This window comes from Hypanus sabinus, unplaced genomic scaffold (genome assembly GCF_030144855.1).
Source record: "Hypanus sabinus isolate sHypSab1 unplaced genomic scaffold, sHypSab1.hap1 scaffold_756, whole genome shotgun sequence".
NCBI classification, from domain to species: domain Eukaryota; kingdom Metazoa; phylum Chordata; class Chondrichthyes; order Myliobatiformes; family Dasyatidae; genus Hypanus; species Hypanus sabinus.
This window is the reverse complement of record NW_026781607.1, coordinates 1-19520: the sequence shown is the minus strand read 5'-3', so window position 1 is coordinate 19520 and position 19520 is coordinate 1. Positions and strand designations below refer to the sequence as shown.

The 19520-nt window shown below is 44.1% G+C and overlaps 1 protein-coding gene across 1 annotated transcript; it reads right to left on the bottom strand.

The window, feature by feature from the left end:
* Positions 1–3782: 3782 nt before the first annotated feature.
* On the bottom strand, positions 3783–16691 carry LOC132390064 (gastrula zinc finger protein XlCGF26.1-like). The gene is made up of 2 exons (XM_059962650.1): positions 16572–16691; positions 3783–10944 (listed from the first exon to the last, which is right to left on the bottom strand). The coding sequence occupies exon 2, from the start codon at positions 10536–10538 to the stop codon at positions 9147–9149; it is 1392 nt and encodes a 463-aa protein (XP_059818633.1). The 5' UTR covers positions 10539–10944; positions 16572–16691; the 3' UTR covers positions 3783–9146.
* Positions 16692–19520: the final 2829 nt, after the last annotated feature.

The window sequence follows — 19520 nt, the reverse complement described above, 5'->3', positions numbered from 1 at the left end:
ACATGAAACAACCGCATCACAGGAACAAAATGAAATCCGCATCTGCCGTTCCCTCTGATCACATTTCTAAAATAAATTAGCCCTTAACGTTGTTCCATTATCCAGTCACACAATTCACACGCAATTCCTACGGACAGACCCACAGAAGGACGACTGGTTCTCACAGATGCGGTATAACCCGGTACCCTCCTGTGCAGACATTTCAATTCACCGTTATTCTATGTATCGGGACAGCGGAGAGGATTTCAATCAGATAGAATCTCGGCTCCAATATGGAACGATGCCTGCTACGAAAGCAAAGGGATTAATATTGCCAGAGCCTTCTGCCCGACTGAAATGCGGGGACTTGACTGGTGACTATGGAAACAAGTAGCGATAAAAACACTTCAGAATAAGAATATTCGTATTAACTCTCAGTTTCTGCCGTTTGCAGGTGTGACAGCGGCATACCGGGAATTCCACCGGCTGAAATAACAGGGTAGTAAATGTCTTCTATCCACCAGATTACTGGATATCCCACCTGAGTGACGCAGCGAACGCTATTGCTCTGAATTCCAAAGCTCGGCAAGACACTCTGGACTGACGTACTGAAACAGGCTATGATTTATACAGGGGATCGATCAACAGTGACAAGTCCCACATTGGACCACTGTTACTGAACAAACAAATTGCATCATCGGCAGTGTCTCAGGGGCAAATAATGTGGAAATGTAACAGGAACACGTCACTGTCAATTGGCTTTACCTCAGTCTGATCCCTCTGTGTAATTGGATCAAAATGTGTAATGAAACCATTAAGTGAGTAATGAGCGGGCTTCATTTACAACGTTCCACAGTTGTATTGGCAGCGGTCACGACTGTTCCCATTTTCCAACCAGAAACTTTCACTGTGGTTCTCTTGCCACAAACAATCCGGAATCGATTTTTCCTGCATATTTGGCAATTTTCATTGTCACATCTGCGATTTTATCTGCAAATAGATCCTGTTTCTGTTACACTGTGAGAGTGTGGAGTTCATTCTGGATCTGTCAGTCTCTGCTACAGAGTGAGAGTGTGAGTTTCATTCTGTATCTGTCAGTCTCTGCTACAGTGTGAGAATATGAGTTTCATTCTGTATCTGTTGGATTCTGCTACAGTGTGAGAATATGAGTTTCATTCTGTATCTGTTAGTTTCCGCTACAGTGTGAGAGTGTGGGTTTCACTCTGTATCTGTCATTTTCTGTTACTTTTTGAGAGTATGGGTTTCATTCTGCATCTGATTGAAATAAAACTCACACAGGCAGCACATTTCGTGTTCGAGCAGCATTTATCCGAATACTTTTCTCTCAACAATTCGAAATTGCTACCTTCACCGTGTATCTCTGCTCTCTTTTGTTTGTGAACCAGAGAGTGAGTTTATTCGAGTGAGTTCCACTGATAAGTAATATAATGATCATTTCGATTTTCTGATGACAGCATCGGTCTGGCCTGTATCGCGACATCCATGTTCACTGATAAAATGGTAACAGTCTTGTTCCGTGTGGTTCTGAGAGAGTTTGTGAGCAGGAGTGTGAGTGAAGTCACGTTTCCCATTTGATTGATTAACTACTGAGAATCTGGCGTCATAGTTCCGGCAACAAACCCACCCCACCCCGTCGAACAATGTGCCACCAGAGATAAAACATATCCGCTGTGTACACAAACTCTCTGTCCAGTTCACCCTAGACGACATTAGGGTCTAGACGACATTAATGCTTGCTTCATTTAGATCACCTACTCCAGTATGATATTGAATTTTGATACGTCGATGTCCAGAGTTGTGACGGTTCCCTCCATCACTTAATCTATCTACCCCACATCTTTCGTATCTGTATGTGTATCCGTGAGCGTGTTAAAGTGTGTGTGTGTGTGTGTGTGTGTGTGTGTGTGTGTGTGTGTGTGTGTGTGTGTGTGTGGAAGCATCTCTCAACCTCTCTCCGGTAACTATATTACGTTATTTGCCGACGGCCCTGTTTATGTCTTTCTCTTCCAATACTGGCCATGATTGAACAGAGTCTGCTTACTGATTAGGCTGAAGTTTCATTGAAACTATCGCAGGACAAGGTTGCAGAAACAAGAGTCATTCATAGCGGAACAAGAGGAATAACACAGTGAGTTGGAAGAACAGAGAATAATAGTTCAGTGTGCTGGACAGAAAAGGATTCAGGATGCAGTAGGTTTCGAGCTGAAATTGAGGAGACGATTGATATGAAATTCACATAAATCGCGGGTTAGTGATAGAGAACGACCGCAAGACAAAGGCAATCAACAAACTGGAGACATTCAATCGAGTGTGTTGATCAGTTTCTACCGTCTTGCCGCGGGAATAGTGTGAAGAGAAGTGGTTCGTTTTGTACTCACTGGCCTCAGTGCACTGTGAGAGTGTGGGTTTCATTTTGTGCATATCAGTGGTACAGACTGAGAGTGTGGGGTTCTGAAGGTGTCACGCTCAGGTTCGGTGTGAGTGTATGCATTTCTTTATGTACATGCTGGTCTCTGCAACAGCGTGAGAGTGTGGGTTTCATACTGTACCTGACAGTCTTTGCTACAGTGTGAAAAAGTGTTATCATGGTCTTGTGAGTCTCGGATTCAATGTGCGCGGGTGTATTTTTTTTTCTCATTCTTATCCGCTGTTCCTCTGATCTGGTAAATAGTCTTAAAGTAGATTCTGCATTCCCTAAGCTATTTTTAGAACAAGAGTCTGGAGTCTGGAGTTGGTTTATGTTAAAATTGTGACATACATCGTGAGCTATGAATGATGACATTTGTATGGAGCAGCACCTTCAACGACACTAAGTTAATTGGAAACAAATGCATTCGGCCCGACATCATTCTGCATGCTATTCGTGTCACGGTGCGGTCCGTTGACTCCTCATTTCAGTTAATTTCCTTTTTCCCGTATTCCAACGGACACCTTGATTTTTTTTGTGATTTATTTTTTAATGAAGTTCATCAAACAAACATTTCCGTTACATGTATTTCAGACATTGTACATATATATCATATAATCATATATATCACAAATCTCCACAAAGTATTTATCTGAGGTATACACATAGAAAAAGTGGAAAGAAAAAGCAAGCAAAATGAAAGAAGTATGTAAAAGTAGGGAGTGAATTTGTTTTTTTAGAACATATTCATCAATTTGTAAGAATCAAATCAGGCCTATGAGACATTATGTAGTTAAACCATTTTTTCCCAGTATGAATCTAATTGTTGCAGATTATGATTATCAGAAGCTTATATTGTCCATTGTAATTTCCATCCATGTATTTAAAGATATGGTGTGGAAAAGTAAACATGTATCTGGGGTAAATATGGAATAACGTGGGGAATGTGGTGGATGGGTCGGGCAGCGTGTGAGGGACGAGGAGCAGAGTCACCGGTTCAGGAGGGAGACCCTCCACCCATCACCTGATCCCGTTTCCCGTTCATGATTTTCTGCAGATCTGCAGCATCTGCGGCTCACTGCTCTAAGGGTACGAGTAGCTTCACCTTTCACCCGTTCAGACAAGGCTGTGAGATCCGGATCTGTCACGTCCTCTCGTTGTGGGTGGACAATGTTCTTTTTTTCTCTCTGCAATAGCCTCTACATGTTTTATTCACTGTTTTGAGGTGCGGAAGTGCAGCCGATGTTTCTGGGTGTCTGGCCCGTTTATGTGAGAGTTTAGCCTTTTCCGTTTCTCTGAGCTTCTTATAAATGTTTAAAGTTTAGTTCAGCTTCACTTCAGAATTTCCAAAGCAACAACCCAATCAGTCAAATAGTTCCACACAATTAAAAGTTTATTGCATTTACGCAATTAAAATAGTTTATTACAGGTACAACGGATTTCATGTCATATGCCGGTGCTATTAAACCTGATTCAGATATTGATATGGGAGACCCACCACCGGTCACCTGATCGCAGTTACCACAGATCGTAATGTGAGATTGAAGCCTTTTCCATATATTTGCTTTCCACAGAAACGATAACAGTTCAGTTTCCTTCTGCGGTTCCAGAGCAGAAGCTCAGTCAGTCTAATATTTCCACACAATTAAAATGGGGAATTAGTTTATTATCATCATGTACTGAGCTCCAGTGAGAATCTTGCCTGATGTACCATCCGCACAGATAGATACATTACAACTGTACATTGAGCTGATGTACAACAAAATAATCACTGTAACAAAGCATTGTGGCTGCAGAGAAAGTGCAGTGCAGATAGACATATGGTGCAGGGTCACGTCGAGTTACATTCTGAGGTCGAGTCTATTTTATCATTCATTTGGCTTATAACTGCAGACAGGAAGCCATCCTTCAGCCTGGTGTTACGCACTTTATGGCTTTTGTATCTCTTCCCCGATGGGGGAGCGGGCTTGCAGCAAGGCTGTCCAGGTTATGAGGTTATTTGAGTACATGGCCTGCTTTTCCGAGGGAGGGCAAGTGTGGGAAGAGTCCATGGAGTGGAGGCTTGTTTCTCTGATGTTCTCTGCTCTCCAAAGTTCTCTGCAGTTCCTTGCAGTCATGGGCAGAGAAGTAGCCACATGTAAGTCGTGATGTATCGACATGGAGCTCAGAGACCTCGGCCTTCACCCTGCCTTGTGTCGCTGGATCCTGGACTTCCTGTCAAATCGCCAGCATGTTGGAAGAGTGGGCTCCATCTCCTCTGTTTCTCTGACCCTCAGCACACATAACCCACAGGGTTGTCTCTTTGGCCCCCTCCTTTACTCTCTGTGCACCCATGACTTGTGTTGACACCCACAGCTCCAATCTGCTAAGTAAATTTGCTGACAGCACTACATTGATTGGCCTAATCTCAAATACTGATAACAATCAATCAAATCCCTTCTGACAAGTCTCGGTCCAAACAAAGTTTTCACACTTCTTCAGGAGATTGGTCAGAGGAAGAGCGATAGCAGCAAAGTTCTTACAGAACTTACGATAACATCCATCCATTCCCAGAAACCTTCTAAGAGCCTTCTTAGCAGTCAGAATAGGAACTTGAGAAATTGCCTGGACTTTTGCCCGAACAGGAGCCAACTTGCTTTGACCGACAACATAGCCAAGACAGGTCACACTGGCATGGCCAAATTCACTGTAAGGTTGTCCTAGGAAAGCCTGTCAAATAGCTTTTCTACTGCAGAGATATGCTCTTCCCAAGTGCCACTCCCTGTAACTAAAGTCATCAATATAGGTATCTGAGTGTTCTAACCCTCGAATTACAAAATAAATCATTCTCTGGGATGTTCATGGAGTATTTTTCCTTCCACAAGGCAAAACATTGTATTCATACAACCCAGATGGTGTCGCAAACGCAGAGATTTCTCTACCTCTATCCGTCAATGGAACACACCAATACCCTTTCAACAGATCAATCTTTGTAAGAAATTAGCCTTTCCAGCCTTATCGGTGCAATCATCCACTCTAGAGATAGGATAAGCATCTGTTTTTGCTACTGCATTTACCTTTCCATAATCAGTGCAAAATCTAACACTACCATCAGGTTTGGGCACAATAACGCAGGGTGACTCCAATCTCATTTTGAAGGCGTAATAATACCATTCTCCAGCATATACTCAATTCCCTGGTCAGTCAATTTACACCTTTCCATGTTCATGTGAAGTGGGTGTTGTTTAATCAGTTTGGCTTGACCAACATCTACATCATGTACTGCGACCGTTGTTTGCTTGGGAACATCGGGAAATGAATCTTTAAACTTCAGAATTAATTCCTTCAGCTGTTGTTGTTGCTTTGGCTGCAGATGAGACAACTTGTTAGCAATGTTTTCTGGAACAACCGAATTCATTAGCCTAACTGGGACCATGTTTGGCTTCTGAAAAGTCTCAGACGAGTCAAGTGTTTCATTCTCAGGGTTGCCAGTTTCATTTGTTTTGATAACAACACCCACAGATGGTGCCTGCTTGTCAGAAAAGGCTTTATCATATTTATGTGTACCACCTGTGTTAGTTCAAGTCAGTTGGGTGTTTTAATAACATAATTCACATCATTAATTTGGGAGACTATTTCATACGGTGTATTGAATTTCACCTGAAGTGGATTCGTCAACATAAGGCAAGCACCTTATCTCCCACCTGGTATTTTCTTTCGGGAGTCCTGTTATCAAACCAACACTTCATTTTGTTTTGAGATATCTTTAAGTTTTGGCTCGCTAGACTACAGGCTTGTTGTAGTTTATTTTTGAACTTCAAAACATAGTCTAACGAGTTAACATCAATCCACCGTTCCTTTTAACAAGGTCAAAGGTCCCTCTGCGATCAAATACAAGTTCAAATGGAGTAAAGCCCGGTGATTCCTGTACTGACTCTCTTTCTGTGGACAAAAGCAAATGTATTCCTTCATCGCAGTCTTTTCCATTTTCAACACAATATGTCTTAATCATTGTTTTGAGGGTAGAATGAAATCTATCTAAAGCCCCTTTTGATTCTGTACGGTACGCAGATGATGCAATTTGTTCTGCTCCCAGTTCAGAAACTACCTGCTGGAATAATCCAGATGTAAAATTACATCCTTGATCAGACTGGATTTCTTTAGGCAAACCAAATAAACTGAAAATCTTGTTAAGAGCCTTCGCTTTAATATTTCTGAGAGGTATTGCCTCTGGGAATCTGGATGAGGTACTCATAATAGTTAGCAGATACTGATGGTCAGCTTTAGTCTTTGGCAATGGGCCAACACAATCCACTACAACTTTGGAAAATGGTTAACCGAATACAGGTATAGGCCACTGGGGTGAGCTCAGTAGGTTTACCCACAACTTGACAAGTGCCTTTTGGAAACTCTTAGTCAGGGTAAACATAACTTTATGAGTTAAAGCAAACTGGTCTGCTAATCCAGCAGATTCCTGCATAGTGGCAGCATCATTTCCATCTAAATACATCTTTATGCCATCAGGGACGCGCCTTCTGAACTCTTCAATTAAAACCAACTCTTACAAGCTGTTAAAATAATCATTTACATGTTCAGATGTGCACCAGCGGTCAATGCACACAATTTTCTCATAGGCAAATTCCACATGTCTGGTTCACAGATTTCTTCAAATTTCTAAACTTTTGCCGGTCTGCTTCTGGGACCAACTCGAAAGCTTTGAGCACAGCCTGTTTCACTGAGTCAGAATGTGTGGTGCGTGGCCATGTGGTTAAGGTGTTGAACTCGCGATCTGAAAGTCATGAGTTTCAGCCTCAGCCGAGGCAGCGTCTGTGTTCTTGAGCAAAGCACTGAACCACACACAGCTCCTGCACATTTATAGCCCAGTGGCAATGATTGAGGCAGCATAAATAAATAAATAATAAGCTGCTTCAGCAACTGTCAAAGCAGAATAGGCTTACTAAGTCTTTCCCTTAATTAGACTTTGTAAGAGAATTTTCTTTCTGCTTTTCTGCCTCTCCAGCCTGAAACTGTCTCTGCCTTTCCGGAGCTTCCATCTTTAATTGTTCTAACTTGTACTGGATCTCAAGCTCACTCGGTTTACTTTCAGGAAACTCCTCCTCCACTTTAAACACATGCTCAGATACATAATGTTCAGCTATTATCCTCTGCATCTGTGCAATCCTCATTGTCAATTTCACCTTAGCAAGTATTAACGTTTTAGCAATACTCAACAACTCAATCCTTCTGGTGTCTTCTAATGCCTGAGAGGTTCACACTTCCAGATATCTATCAACATCCATTGCTGCTAATTTTCCACACACAAATAAATCAAAAGGGATTTCCCCAATCAAATTGATATGAAATCAATCCCTAAATTTGTTCATATCCCAGATGCAGGCCCCATTTTGTTACAAACCCTAACGCTTTAGAAACGAACCAGCAGCATCAGACTACTCCCAGTAGCCACACATTTTAATTCCACGTCCCATTCCCATTCTGATATGTCTATCCATGGCCTCCTCTCCTGTCAAAATTAATCCAAAGTCAGGTTGGAGGAACAACACCTTATATACCGGCTGGGTAGCCTCCAACCTGATGGGATGAACATTGACTTCTCTAACTTCCGTTAATGCCCCTCTTCCCCTTCTCACCCCATCACTGACATATTCAATTGTTTGCGTGTTTTCCATGTCTCTCTGGTGCTTCCCCCCACCTTTCTTTCTCCCGAGGCCTCCTGTCCAATGATGCTTTCCCATCTCCGGCTTTGCATCACTTTCGCCGATCACCTTTCCAGCTCATAGCTTCATCCCACCACCTCTGGTCTTCTCCTATCATTTCGCATGTCACCCTCCCCCCACTACTTTCATATCTCTTAGTATCTTTCCTTTCAGTTAGTCCTGACGAAGGGTCTTGGCCTGAAACATCAGCAGTTCTTCTCCATATAGATACTGCCTGGCCTGCTGTGTTCCACGAGCATTTTTTGTGTGTGGTTTGAATTTCCAGCATCTGCAGATTTCCTCGTGAGTGTTATGTGTATAAATGTGTATAAATAAAATTCCCTAACTATTGAGCTCGGGGGAAACAAGGCTTGGAGTCTTGAGATGGTAAAGTATGAAAGTTCAGTTCAACTACAGAACAGGTGATGAGAGAGAGATATTTGTAATCCAGGGTAAATGTTGAGAGAAGGCAATTATGTTGTATTCCACAGGTTTCATGGTGGTAAAACGAGACCAACGGTCGCTGTAGATTTTATCTGTCATCCTTCCAAATCCACATACTAATTATCATCCAAAGTGACTTGTCATAAGTGGTATTGTCTTCAAATGAATTACCACACCACAGCCAGGCAAGGGTTAACACATAAGTGGTCTCCGCAGATCCAAATCAAAATCCAAATCAGATCCACTGCTATGGATCAAATGAGGTGATAACCACACATTCGATGTATGGTGAATCAATAATTTGTCCACCCTTGTGGGCAAAGGAAAGTTCCAAACAGAGACCCTTGGCCACTAGTTCCCTGGTTTCGATTCTTGCCATTTTTCCTCCTTTGTCTCTGTCTGACTCTGAGTGTCAGTGTCCTCGGTTAAAACTAAACAAGCTGTGAGCGATGTAAACAAGCTGCAAGCCAGACTGATTCGCCTTCTTAATCACTCTCTCTCTTAAAATGAATGTCCACAGCAAACAAAACCTAGGGATTCATAATAACTGACTGGTGTCCCAGCAGATGGGATGACTGAGTGAATCCTTTCCCACATTCTCAGCAGGTGAATGGCTTCTCCCCAGTGTGAACTCGCTGATGTCTCTGTCGGCTGGATAAATGAGTGAATCTCTTCCCACAGACTGAGCAGGTGAATGGCCTCTCCCCAGTGTGAACTCGCTGATGACTCTGCAGGGTAGAAGAGTCAGCGAATCTCCTTCCACATTCTGAGCAGGTGAATTGCCTCTCCCCTGTGTGAACTTGCTGATGTTTCTGTAGGCTGGATAACTGAGTGAATCCCTTTCCACATTCTGAGCAGGTGAATGGCTTCTCCCTAGTATGCACATGCTGATGTCTCTGTAGGTTAGCTAACTGAGTGAATCCCATCCCACATTCTGAGCAGGTGAACGGCTTCTCCACAGTGTGAACTCGCTGATGTCTCTGTAGGGTGGATGACACAGTGAATCCTTTCTCACAGACTGCGCAGGTGAATGGCCTCTCCCCAGTGTGAACTCGCAGGTGATTCCGTAGGTTAGCTGACTTAATGAATCCCTTCCCACAGACTGAGCAGGTGAATGGCCTCTCCCCAGTGTGAACTCGCTGATGATCCAGTAGGGTGGATGATTCAGTGAATCTCTTCCCACAGACTGAGCAGGTGAACGGCCTCTCCCCAGTGTGAACTCGCTGATGTCTCTGTAGGCTGGAAAAATTAGTGAATCTCTTCCCACAGACTGAGCAGGTGAACGGCCTCTCCCCAGTGTGAACTCGCTGATGTACCAGCAGGGTGGATGACTCAGTGAATCTCTTCCCACATTCTGAGCAGGTGAATGGCTTCTCCCCAGTGTGAACTCGCTGATGTCTCTGTAGGTTGGATGACTGAATGAATCCCTTCCCACAGACTGAGCAGGTGAACGGCTTCTCCCCAGTGTGAACTCGCAGGTGATTCTGTAGGTTAACTAACTGAATGAATCCCTTCCCACAGACTGAGCAGGTGAATGGCTTCTCCTCAGTGTGAACTCGCTGGTGACTCAGCAGGTTAGATAACTCAGTGAATCCCTTCCCACAGACTGAGCAGGTGAACGGCTTCTCCCCAGTGTAAACTCGCAGGTGATTCTGTAGGTTAGCTGACTGAGTGAATCCCTTCCCACAGACTGAGCAGGTGAACGGCTTCTCCCCAGTGTGAATTCGCAGGTGATTCTGTAGGTTAGCTAACTGAGTGAATCCCTTCCCACAGACTGAGCAGGTGAAAGGCTTCTCCCCAGTGTGAACTCGCTGATGTCTCTGTAGGTAGGATGACTGAATGAATCCCTTCCCGCAGACTGAGCAGGTGAACGGCTTCTCCCCAGTGTGACCTCGCTGGTGTACCAGTAGGGTAGATGACTGTGTAAATCCTTTCCCACAGACTGAGCAGGTGAATGGCTTCTCCCCAGTGTGACCACACTGGTGTGCCATTAGATCAGATGACTAAGTGAATCCTTTCCCAGATACTCAGCAGTCGACCAGCCTCTGCCCAGTGTGAACTGACTGGTGTGTCCACAGGTGGGATGACTGACTGAACCCCTTCTCACACACAGAACAGGTGAATGGCCTTGCCCAGTGTGAACTTGCTGATGTACCTTCAATTGTGATAACCAAGTGAATCCATTCCCACTGTCTGTGCAGGTGAAAGGCCCTTCTCCTGTGTAAATTACAGGTGTGCAAGTTGGTCAAATGACCGAGTGAATCCCTCCCCACAGTCTGAGCAGGAAGGGTGGTCAATTGGATCCCTTGTTCCACTTCTTAAATACCCAGACAGAGACAACAAAACTGGTGTGTCGTGTTTGAGTTTCCTGGAGATGAATTCCTTCTCATTTTTAACCTGTAAAAAGATTTACAAAATCCATCAATGGGTGTAGGACAACATCTCAGATGAGATTACTTGAGTTGCCAAAGTTTGATCTGTTATCACACTGTTACAGTGAGGTACAACCCAAGCTGGAGAGAGAAATCATCTCCTGACCGGGCAGAGTGCTGGTATCTGGAATGACCATCAATTCTCTGATGTTCTTCCTGTCTCTATAAGAAAGGGGCATTTCTGCCACCTCCAATCTGTGACCTGGCTCAGTTTGACTCTCTCCATTGGTATTATTCCCTGTTCCCACTGAGCTGCATGGGTGCCTGGCCCCACAGTAACTGAAACACTCTCACACAAATAGCTTTTCTTGACATGCAGCAGGGATTTTCTTTTATGTATTATTAACGTAATGTGCCACAGTTTTAACGCCATATAAAAAATTCCTGCTGAAATGACTGGTTGGTTCACACAGCTGTCAAAAGGGGTTAGAGTGAAATTTTGTATTATTTCAGGTTCTTGTCACAATCATAGAAAATTTGAACACAGAAACAAGCCCTTTGGGCCATCTAGTTTGTGCTGAACTATTTAAACAGACAACTCCCACACCCTTACCATCCAGGTACCTACACAAACCTCTTAAGTGTTGAAATCGATCTCTCATGCTCCACTTGTGCTGGCTGCTCATTCCACACCCGGATGACCGTCTGTGTGAAGAAGTTTCCCCTCATGTTCTCCTTAACATTTCGCCTTTTATCCTTAACCCATGGCCTCTGGTTGTCGTCCCACCCAATCTTCGTGGAAAAAGCCAGTTTGCATTAACACTACCTGTGCCTCTCTATCACAAACAAATCTCCCCTCAATCTTCTGCATTCCAAGGAATAAAGTCCTGATTTGTTCAATCTTTCCTTATAACCCAAATCCTCCAGACCTGGCAACATCCTTGTGAATTTTCTCTGAAATCTCTGAACTTCTTTTACATCTTTCCTGTAGGCAGGTGACCAAAACTGCACACAATACTTCAAATTAGGCCTCACCAAGGTCTTCAACATCCATCTATTGTTATCAGTACTTTGGTTCTTGAAGGGCAATGGGCTGAAATCATTCTTTCCATCTCTATCTACCTGTGATATCACCTTCAGTGAATTAAGGACTTGTATTCCTTTGACCCTTTCTTCTACAACACTCCTCCGTGCCCGACCAGTCACTGTGAAAGACCTCCCTTGGTAGGTCATACCAAAGTGCAACAACTCACACTGGTCTGCATTAAATTCCATTTACCATTTCTAAAACCATTTTCCCACCTGGTCCAGATCACACTGCAAGCCATGATAGTCTTCTTGCAGTCCACCAAACCCCCAGTCTTGTTGTCATCCACAAATTTGCTGATTCAGTTAACCACACTATCATCCAGATTACTGATATAGATGACAAAGAACAACAGATCCAGCACTGATCCCTGTGGCAAACACTAGTCACAGGCCTCCAGTCAGAGAGGCAACCATCTGCTACCACACTCTGGCTTATCCCAAAGACAGTGTCTCATCCAATTTACTGTATCATCTGGAATGCTGAGTGACTGAACCTTCTTGACCAACCTCCCATATGAGACTTTGTCAAGTGCCTTGCTAACGTCCATGCAGACAACATCTACTGCCTTGCCTTCATCCACTTTCCCGATAACTTCCTCGAGAGACTCTATAAGATTGGCTGGAGCCATGCTGTCTATCCTTTATCAGTCCACAGCTATCCAAATACTTACAGTATATACCTGGTTCCGGCACACACATTCCAAAAACGTTCCCAGTTCTGATGTCAAGCCCACCAACGTATAAATTCCTAGTTTATTTTTACAGCCTTTCTTGAACAGCAGAACAACATTGTCAGTCCTCCAATCCTCCAGTAGCTCACCTGTCACTAAGGATGATTTAAGTATCTGTGCGAAGGCCCCAATAATTTCTGCACTTGCCTTCTGCAGGGTCCTAGTGAACAACTTGTCAGGCCCTGGGGATTGATCCACACTAATTTGCCTCAAGACAGCAACCCCCTCCATCTCTGTAATCTGTACAGAGTCCATGAAGTTGACGCGGCTTTGCCTCACTTCTATAGACTATGTGCTCATCTCTTGAGTAAATACGGATGCAAAAAACCTCCCCAAGTCTAAGTTATCCCTTCATATGGATTACCATTCTGATCTTCCAGAGAATTAATTTTTTCCCTTGCAATCTGTTTGCTCGTAACATATCTGCAGAATCCCTGAGGATTCTTCTTCACCTTGTCTGCTGGGGCAACCTCATGCCTTCTTTTATTTCTTTTATAAGTGTTCACTTGAATTTCCTGTATTTCATAAGTACCCCATTTGTTCCTATCTGCCTGTACCTGGTATGCACCTCCTTTTTATTGATCTGGGCGATGAAAGCCAAAGGGGTGATAGATCTGCATGGTGGGGGGGTGGGGGTAAGAGGGGTTAAACTAAAGTTGCAGGGGAATGGGAGCCTGAATAACATAACAGATAGTGGAGAGTTTGTGGAGACAGTTGTTGTTCAGGCCTCAGACAAAGTCAGGAATGAAAAAGTTGAGCGTGGTGCAGTGAATATGCGGAGCCCTGTATATTTCAATACAAGGAGCAGCGTAGGAAAGTTGGATGTGTTCAGGGCATGATCAACACCTGGAATCAACACTAGGATCTGGCAACCTTGGATTGGGACAGGCTGCTTTATGGCAAAGGTGTGCTTGGTAAATGGGAGGCCTTCAAAACAAAATTTTGAAAGTAGTAAGCGGGTATGTCAGAATAAAAGGTAAAGACAGAAACTGTAGGGAAACTTGGATTGCAAGAGATATTGAGACCCTGGTAAAGCACAAAATGGAATTGCATAACAGGGATAGGCAATCAGTTTCTTATGGAGTATAAGAAACGCAAGAGAATACATAAGAATTCAAACAGGATGGCTAAAAGATGGCATGAGGTTGCTGTCACAGAAAAGGTGAAGGATAATCCTCAGGGATTCTAGTGATAGATGAAGTGCAAAAAGATTGCAAGGCACAAAGGTGGTCCTCTGGAAGACCGGAATGGCAATCCACGTGTGGAACCAAAGCAGACGGGGGAGATCTTAAATATTTCTCAAACTCTATTTACTCAGGAGATGGACAAAGGATCTATGGGAGTGTGGAAACATGGCATTATCCATTTCAACCCTGGAAAAAAAAACACTCTTCTGGCCACTCACACGCTCAATACCCCTCATCATTTTATACACCAAAAAATGTCTCTAAATATAAACAAGGAAATTATACATTGCACAATCTACTTTCCATGATTCAGTACATTTACACAGACAGGTGTGTAAAAAGGGCTGAACGAATACCAGGGACAAACAGGCCCAATTCACCACAACCACACACTGTTCCTGCTGCTACCGTCCAGGAAACGGTACCACAGCAAAATGAGCAACAGGCTCCGGGACATCATCTTCCAACAGGCCATCAGACTAATTAATTCATGCTGATACAATTGCATTTCGATGTTATATTGACTGTCCTATGTGCAAACTATCTATATAAATTACACATTGCACATTTATATGGAGATGTAAGGTAAATATTTCTACTCTTCATGTTTATGAAGTATGTATCTAATAAAGTCAATTCAATTCACACTCTCCACTATCTGTCTGTCATTCTGGCTCCCATTCCCCCTACAACTTATTTTAACCACATCACCCTCTCCCCTGCTCACTACCACTAGCAAGCCTTACCACCAGAATATTTGTCCCCTCTTGTTCTGTTCCTCTAATTAATGAATCCCCTATCAGCCCTTTGACTTTCCTCTGCCAGGTAATTCCCCCCAACAGTTTCTAAACTGGTCCACCTGTTGTTGTGGGGGATGGCCACTAGAGTACTCTGCAATGCCTATTTAACCTCATTCCCCTTCCTGATTCTCATCCAGTTTCCTGTGTCCTGCACCTTGGGAGTAACTCACCCATCTTCATGTCATATCTGTCAACCACTCCAACTGCTGGATGATCTGGAATTCAGCCATTTCAAGTTGCAGCTCATTGAAGTGCAGGGTTACAAGCTGCACATCTTGTAGGTGAGGGCATCAAGGACATTGGAGGTCTCCCCTCCTTCCCTCTAATACCCCTCTAATTTGTAATAATCTCCCCTCTAATTTGTAATAATTGGTTCCACTGCAGAGTCGCTAAGTCATGCATGGGCAAACTACGTCCCGGGGGCCTCCGGCCCGCAGAACTTGATGAAATTATATTAATAAACCTTGTTAACGTTTTTCCCCGCAATTCTGGTGTTTTCCCAATAGATGACGCACTCCATATACATTTGGGGCGACCCATTTCCTGGCACATCCGAACCGGCTCACAATTAGCCAGCGTTCCGGCTAAGGGAGATAGCCTGCAGGGATTTGCGAGCACTGAGCTTTGGAGCCTCTGTGCAGGAGGGCAGGTTGAGGGAGGCTTAGAAGTGAGGCTGGGGATTTCGAATAAAGTTTTTTTCTTCGACTGCAGTTACCGACTCTGTGTAGTAATTTTAGCGCTGCATGTAGCACACTGCTACACATTGACCTTTGTTGAGGTGAAGCCTATTACTCCACATTTGCGCTTTACTCTTTGTTCGGCTCGACCTATTTGTGTGAACAGGCATTCAGCGTCATGAACATCAACAAAGCCAGCCACAGCTCCAAGTTAACTGACCAACACCTCAGATCCATCCTGAGAATCGCAACAACAAAACTAAATCTAGACTTTGATGCGCTGGCTAAAAAGGGAGACCAACAACACTGTTCCCACTGAAATTAAACATAAGTTTCTTCATTGTGTTATGTAAAAAATGCATTTGAAAATATTTTTTTCAATAAGCCTTACATGTTACATGTCATTTCTGTTAAGTGATGGACCTTGGTAGTGCGCAGGTGCACGTACGTTCTCAAAATAAAAAATGTGCTCCAGATCAAATAACGCGCTCCGCATACTGGCTGGTCGTTGTTGAGTTTTGGCACAGGGGACAATTGAATAAGAAGGAGCAGGACAAGTTGATGATAATATCTTGAAGGATAACAGAATTTTCTGTGCTTTAAAATATTAACTGTTACTATTTAAAAAAGCTGTATTTTATTCATTTAATTTTCAGTGTTTTAAAAGTCATTTCAATAAATAGCTAAATACTATGGGACTTCTCTTATGAGGTGTATTACCAAAACACTCCGTCCATCTGCTCCTGGTCCGGCCCCCCTGTCAAATTTTAGAACCTTTGTGGCCCACAAGTCAAAAAGTTTGCCCACCCCTGAGGTTGAGGAAGCAACACGCACAAAATACTGGAGGAGCTCAGCAGGCCACGCAGCATCTATGGAAAAGAGTACTAATGCCGATTTTCTCAACTGCTGATGTAAAAGAATGTGTTCCCTTTCTCCGAGTTCCTAATCCTTACATTCAGATAGCTGGAGCTCAGCTCTGTCTGAGAGATCCATCGGTTCCCATTCACTCAGCAGCCGGTAGCTCCCCGGGGCTCGTGTACGGATCGTGGGGCAGAGAGAGAGGGAAGAGGGCAGGACTGTCCCGGGATTGCGGATCACGGTGTCCGGATTTCACAAGAATCGTCCCGAAGTCGCTGTTTAAGATTAACCCATGGAGAATCGCTCTTACCTGCAACCGACATTTTCAAAGCCTTGTGTACTGCGCGCATGCGTGAAACTCAGGGACGTCCTCAGCCTGACGCCTGCGCATTTGATCGGCGCTTCAGCACCGGCGAAATTCTTAACGCATGGCCCTATGGGTAATCAAGGTGCCATTAAACCTTTCTGCAAGCACCGGTTCAATGTCCATACCTCATTTTTTTTTATCGTGGGTATAGAAAAAATCTGCCGCTGTTTTAACGCAGAGAGCGGCTCCCATAAACAATATACTCAATATCAACGTGTATCTAATGCCAATGTAAAATGCTGATATAAAACATAGGAGATTCTGCAGTTGCTGGAAATACAGAGACGCACACACACAATACGCTGGAGGAACTCTGCAATTCAGAGAGCAACTAAGCAGCGGAGTACACAGGCTAGGCATGCGGAAGGGGCTCTGTCTAAACGTTTTCTATGTATTGCTCTCCAAAATTTCTGCCTGATCTGTTGATTTCCACCTGTGTTTTGCTGAAATTAACCACCTTTTTTTTCGATCAACCAGTTTCCAAATGCTTCTAATCTTTCACTTTTAACCACATCGTGCTGGTCTTATTCGTCCTCCTCCTCTGGAACCCATCTCTCTCTGGAGCCCCGACTCAGTCTGGCAAATCTTCGGTTTCTGACTCTGCACCATCGAAGATTAACTCGCTATTCTGCTGTCAGACTTTAGAGGTGCATTGTGTTACGAGACCGCAGGTTCGTTTACTGTGAGTGTCGCTTTAAGTGGCTGAGTGAGGCGGGGCTGTGACGTCAGACACAAGCTGCAGCAGCCTGAGGGAGCGGGAGCGGGAGAGGGAGAGGGAGACAAGCTGTTGAAACTTCAGCGTGTGACTGCTATAGGCTGCAACTCTTCCTTGCCCAAAAGGTTGGGTTGATCTGATCATCGGCACGCAGTGCACAACGGATGTGTGCCTGTCACTTCGTATCATCCATATGTGTGGATTTTCTGGAGCATCTGTGGTATCTGTTTTGTTGGCCCTTACGTGGAATCGGGGTGTTCTGTGGTAACCACTTGAAGACGATATTCCTGTCACTGTCACCTGGTGATATTTCGAAGAGGATTTCGGAACTAATCGACGGATAAGATCTTCGGCGACTGTTATTTCGTTTACACAGCGCGGAATATGTGTTGAATTCTTCGTAATTGCTTTCTCTCTACATTTTCGTGTTGATTTACAAATCTCTCCTCTCACTCACTTATTCCGTGGATTACTGAACTTTTCCACTTTACCATCTGAAGACTTTAAGCATGGTTTCTCAAGCTTGATAGTCTGGGAGCTATATATACGCATTACACTGTTAAGTTCTGTTTATTTCCTTTAATCTTTTATATTCGGAGTAGATACTGTTACGTTCCCCGTGACGGGTCAAAGAACCAGCAGAAATAAAAAACACCGTGGAGTCTGGTATTGCTGTAAACTAATGCTGTTTATCAGTAACTACGCGGTACAGCAATATAAATGCAGATATATCAAACAGGTTAGCAATGATTATATGTGTCTTCACGCCTCGGGGTGAATGGATACCGTCTTACGGTGATGAGTGAAGTTCAGTTCAGTTCGTGGGATTGAGTCGAGTAGTGACGGAGAGAGACAGAGGGACGGTTTGAGTCTTCAGGTAAGCTGACGCCGTCGATAGTCCCGTCGTCCTCCGAAATCCTTTGGAAGTCACCGACTGTGACCACTACAAACGGGACCGTTCTTCTGTGGTGGAGTTATTAACCCAGGCGAGGGTTGGACACACGAATAACTCCCCACCAGTCACAGCCTTTTCACACTGCTAGAGCCACTGATCGATCATCCAAAACCCACCTTTTTCTGTGAACACAGCAAAGCTCATTCAGTGTCCAAAACCATGTGGCTGGAGGTCTACCAGCGGACCTCCTACTTATCTCATTGTGCTGAGCCCCAGCTGTCCATCAAACAGTTCCTCCCTTCTTTCTCTGTAAGAACACAGACGCTGAAGTGTCCTAGTAAAAGTGTAAACATGCTTGCAGAGAAACCATAACACCATCTCTGAGCAGTCTTTCTCTCTCTCTCCCCCCCCCTCCCTCTCTCCAACAAGGTGATCGGTGTTGAACAACAACTCCCACTCTCTTTTCAAAAAACACAGTTCATAGGGGTAATTCAGGACCCCGTTACAATACTAATAAAGATATTGGTTATAACATGGAAGCCAGACTCCATTAGTGATCTGTTGCTGCTGGTACGTAACAATTGCAACATCCCAGCTGTCTGAGGCACAGTCCTTTAAAATTGGTGAAAATGACCCAAAACGTTGAAAAGAGCGGGGAAGAAGGAGTTTAACCAACTTCGTCCGGAGCCCTGAAGAACGTCACAACCACAATGAGCTCTTCGTCTTGTTCAGCCCGGAGAAAATCATGCAGGAGATTCATGCAGGTGTATGAGATGATGAGAGGCATTGGTCGTGTGGATAGCCAGAGGCTTTTTCCCAGGGCTGAAACGGCTAACACGAGGGGGAATAGGTTTAAGCTGCTTGGAAGTAATACAGAGGAGATGTCAGAGCTAAGTTTTTTAAGCAAAGAGTGGTGGGTGTGTGGAATGCACTGGCAGCAACAGTGATAGAGCCGGATACAATAGGGTCTTTTAAGAGACTCTTAGTTAGGTCCATGGAGCTTAGAAAAATAGAGGGCAATGCGGCAGGGTTTTTTCTAAGCAGTTTCTAGAGTACGTTACATGGTCGGCACAACATTGTGGGCCAAAGCGTCTGTGTTGTGTTGTAGATTTCTACGGTTCTATGAAATTAAAGGGAAATCTGTTATGAGTGAACAGATCTGATGGACAATCAGGTGAAGAGTTAACCATCGCCCCCCCCCCCCCCCCCGAGAAACACGAACTAATACTGTTGCTATGCTGCCCATGAGAAAGAGACGAAGAACAGGCAAGAACATTTGCTA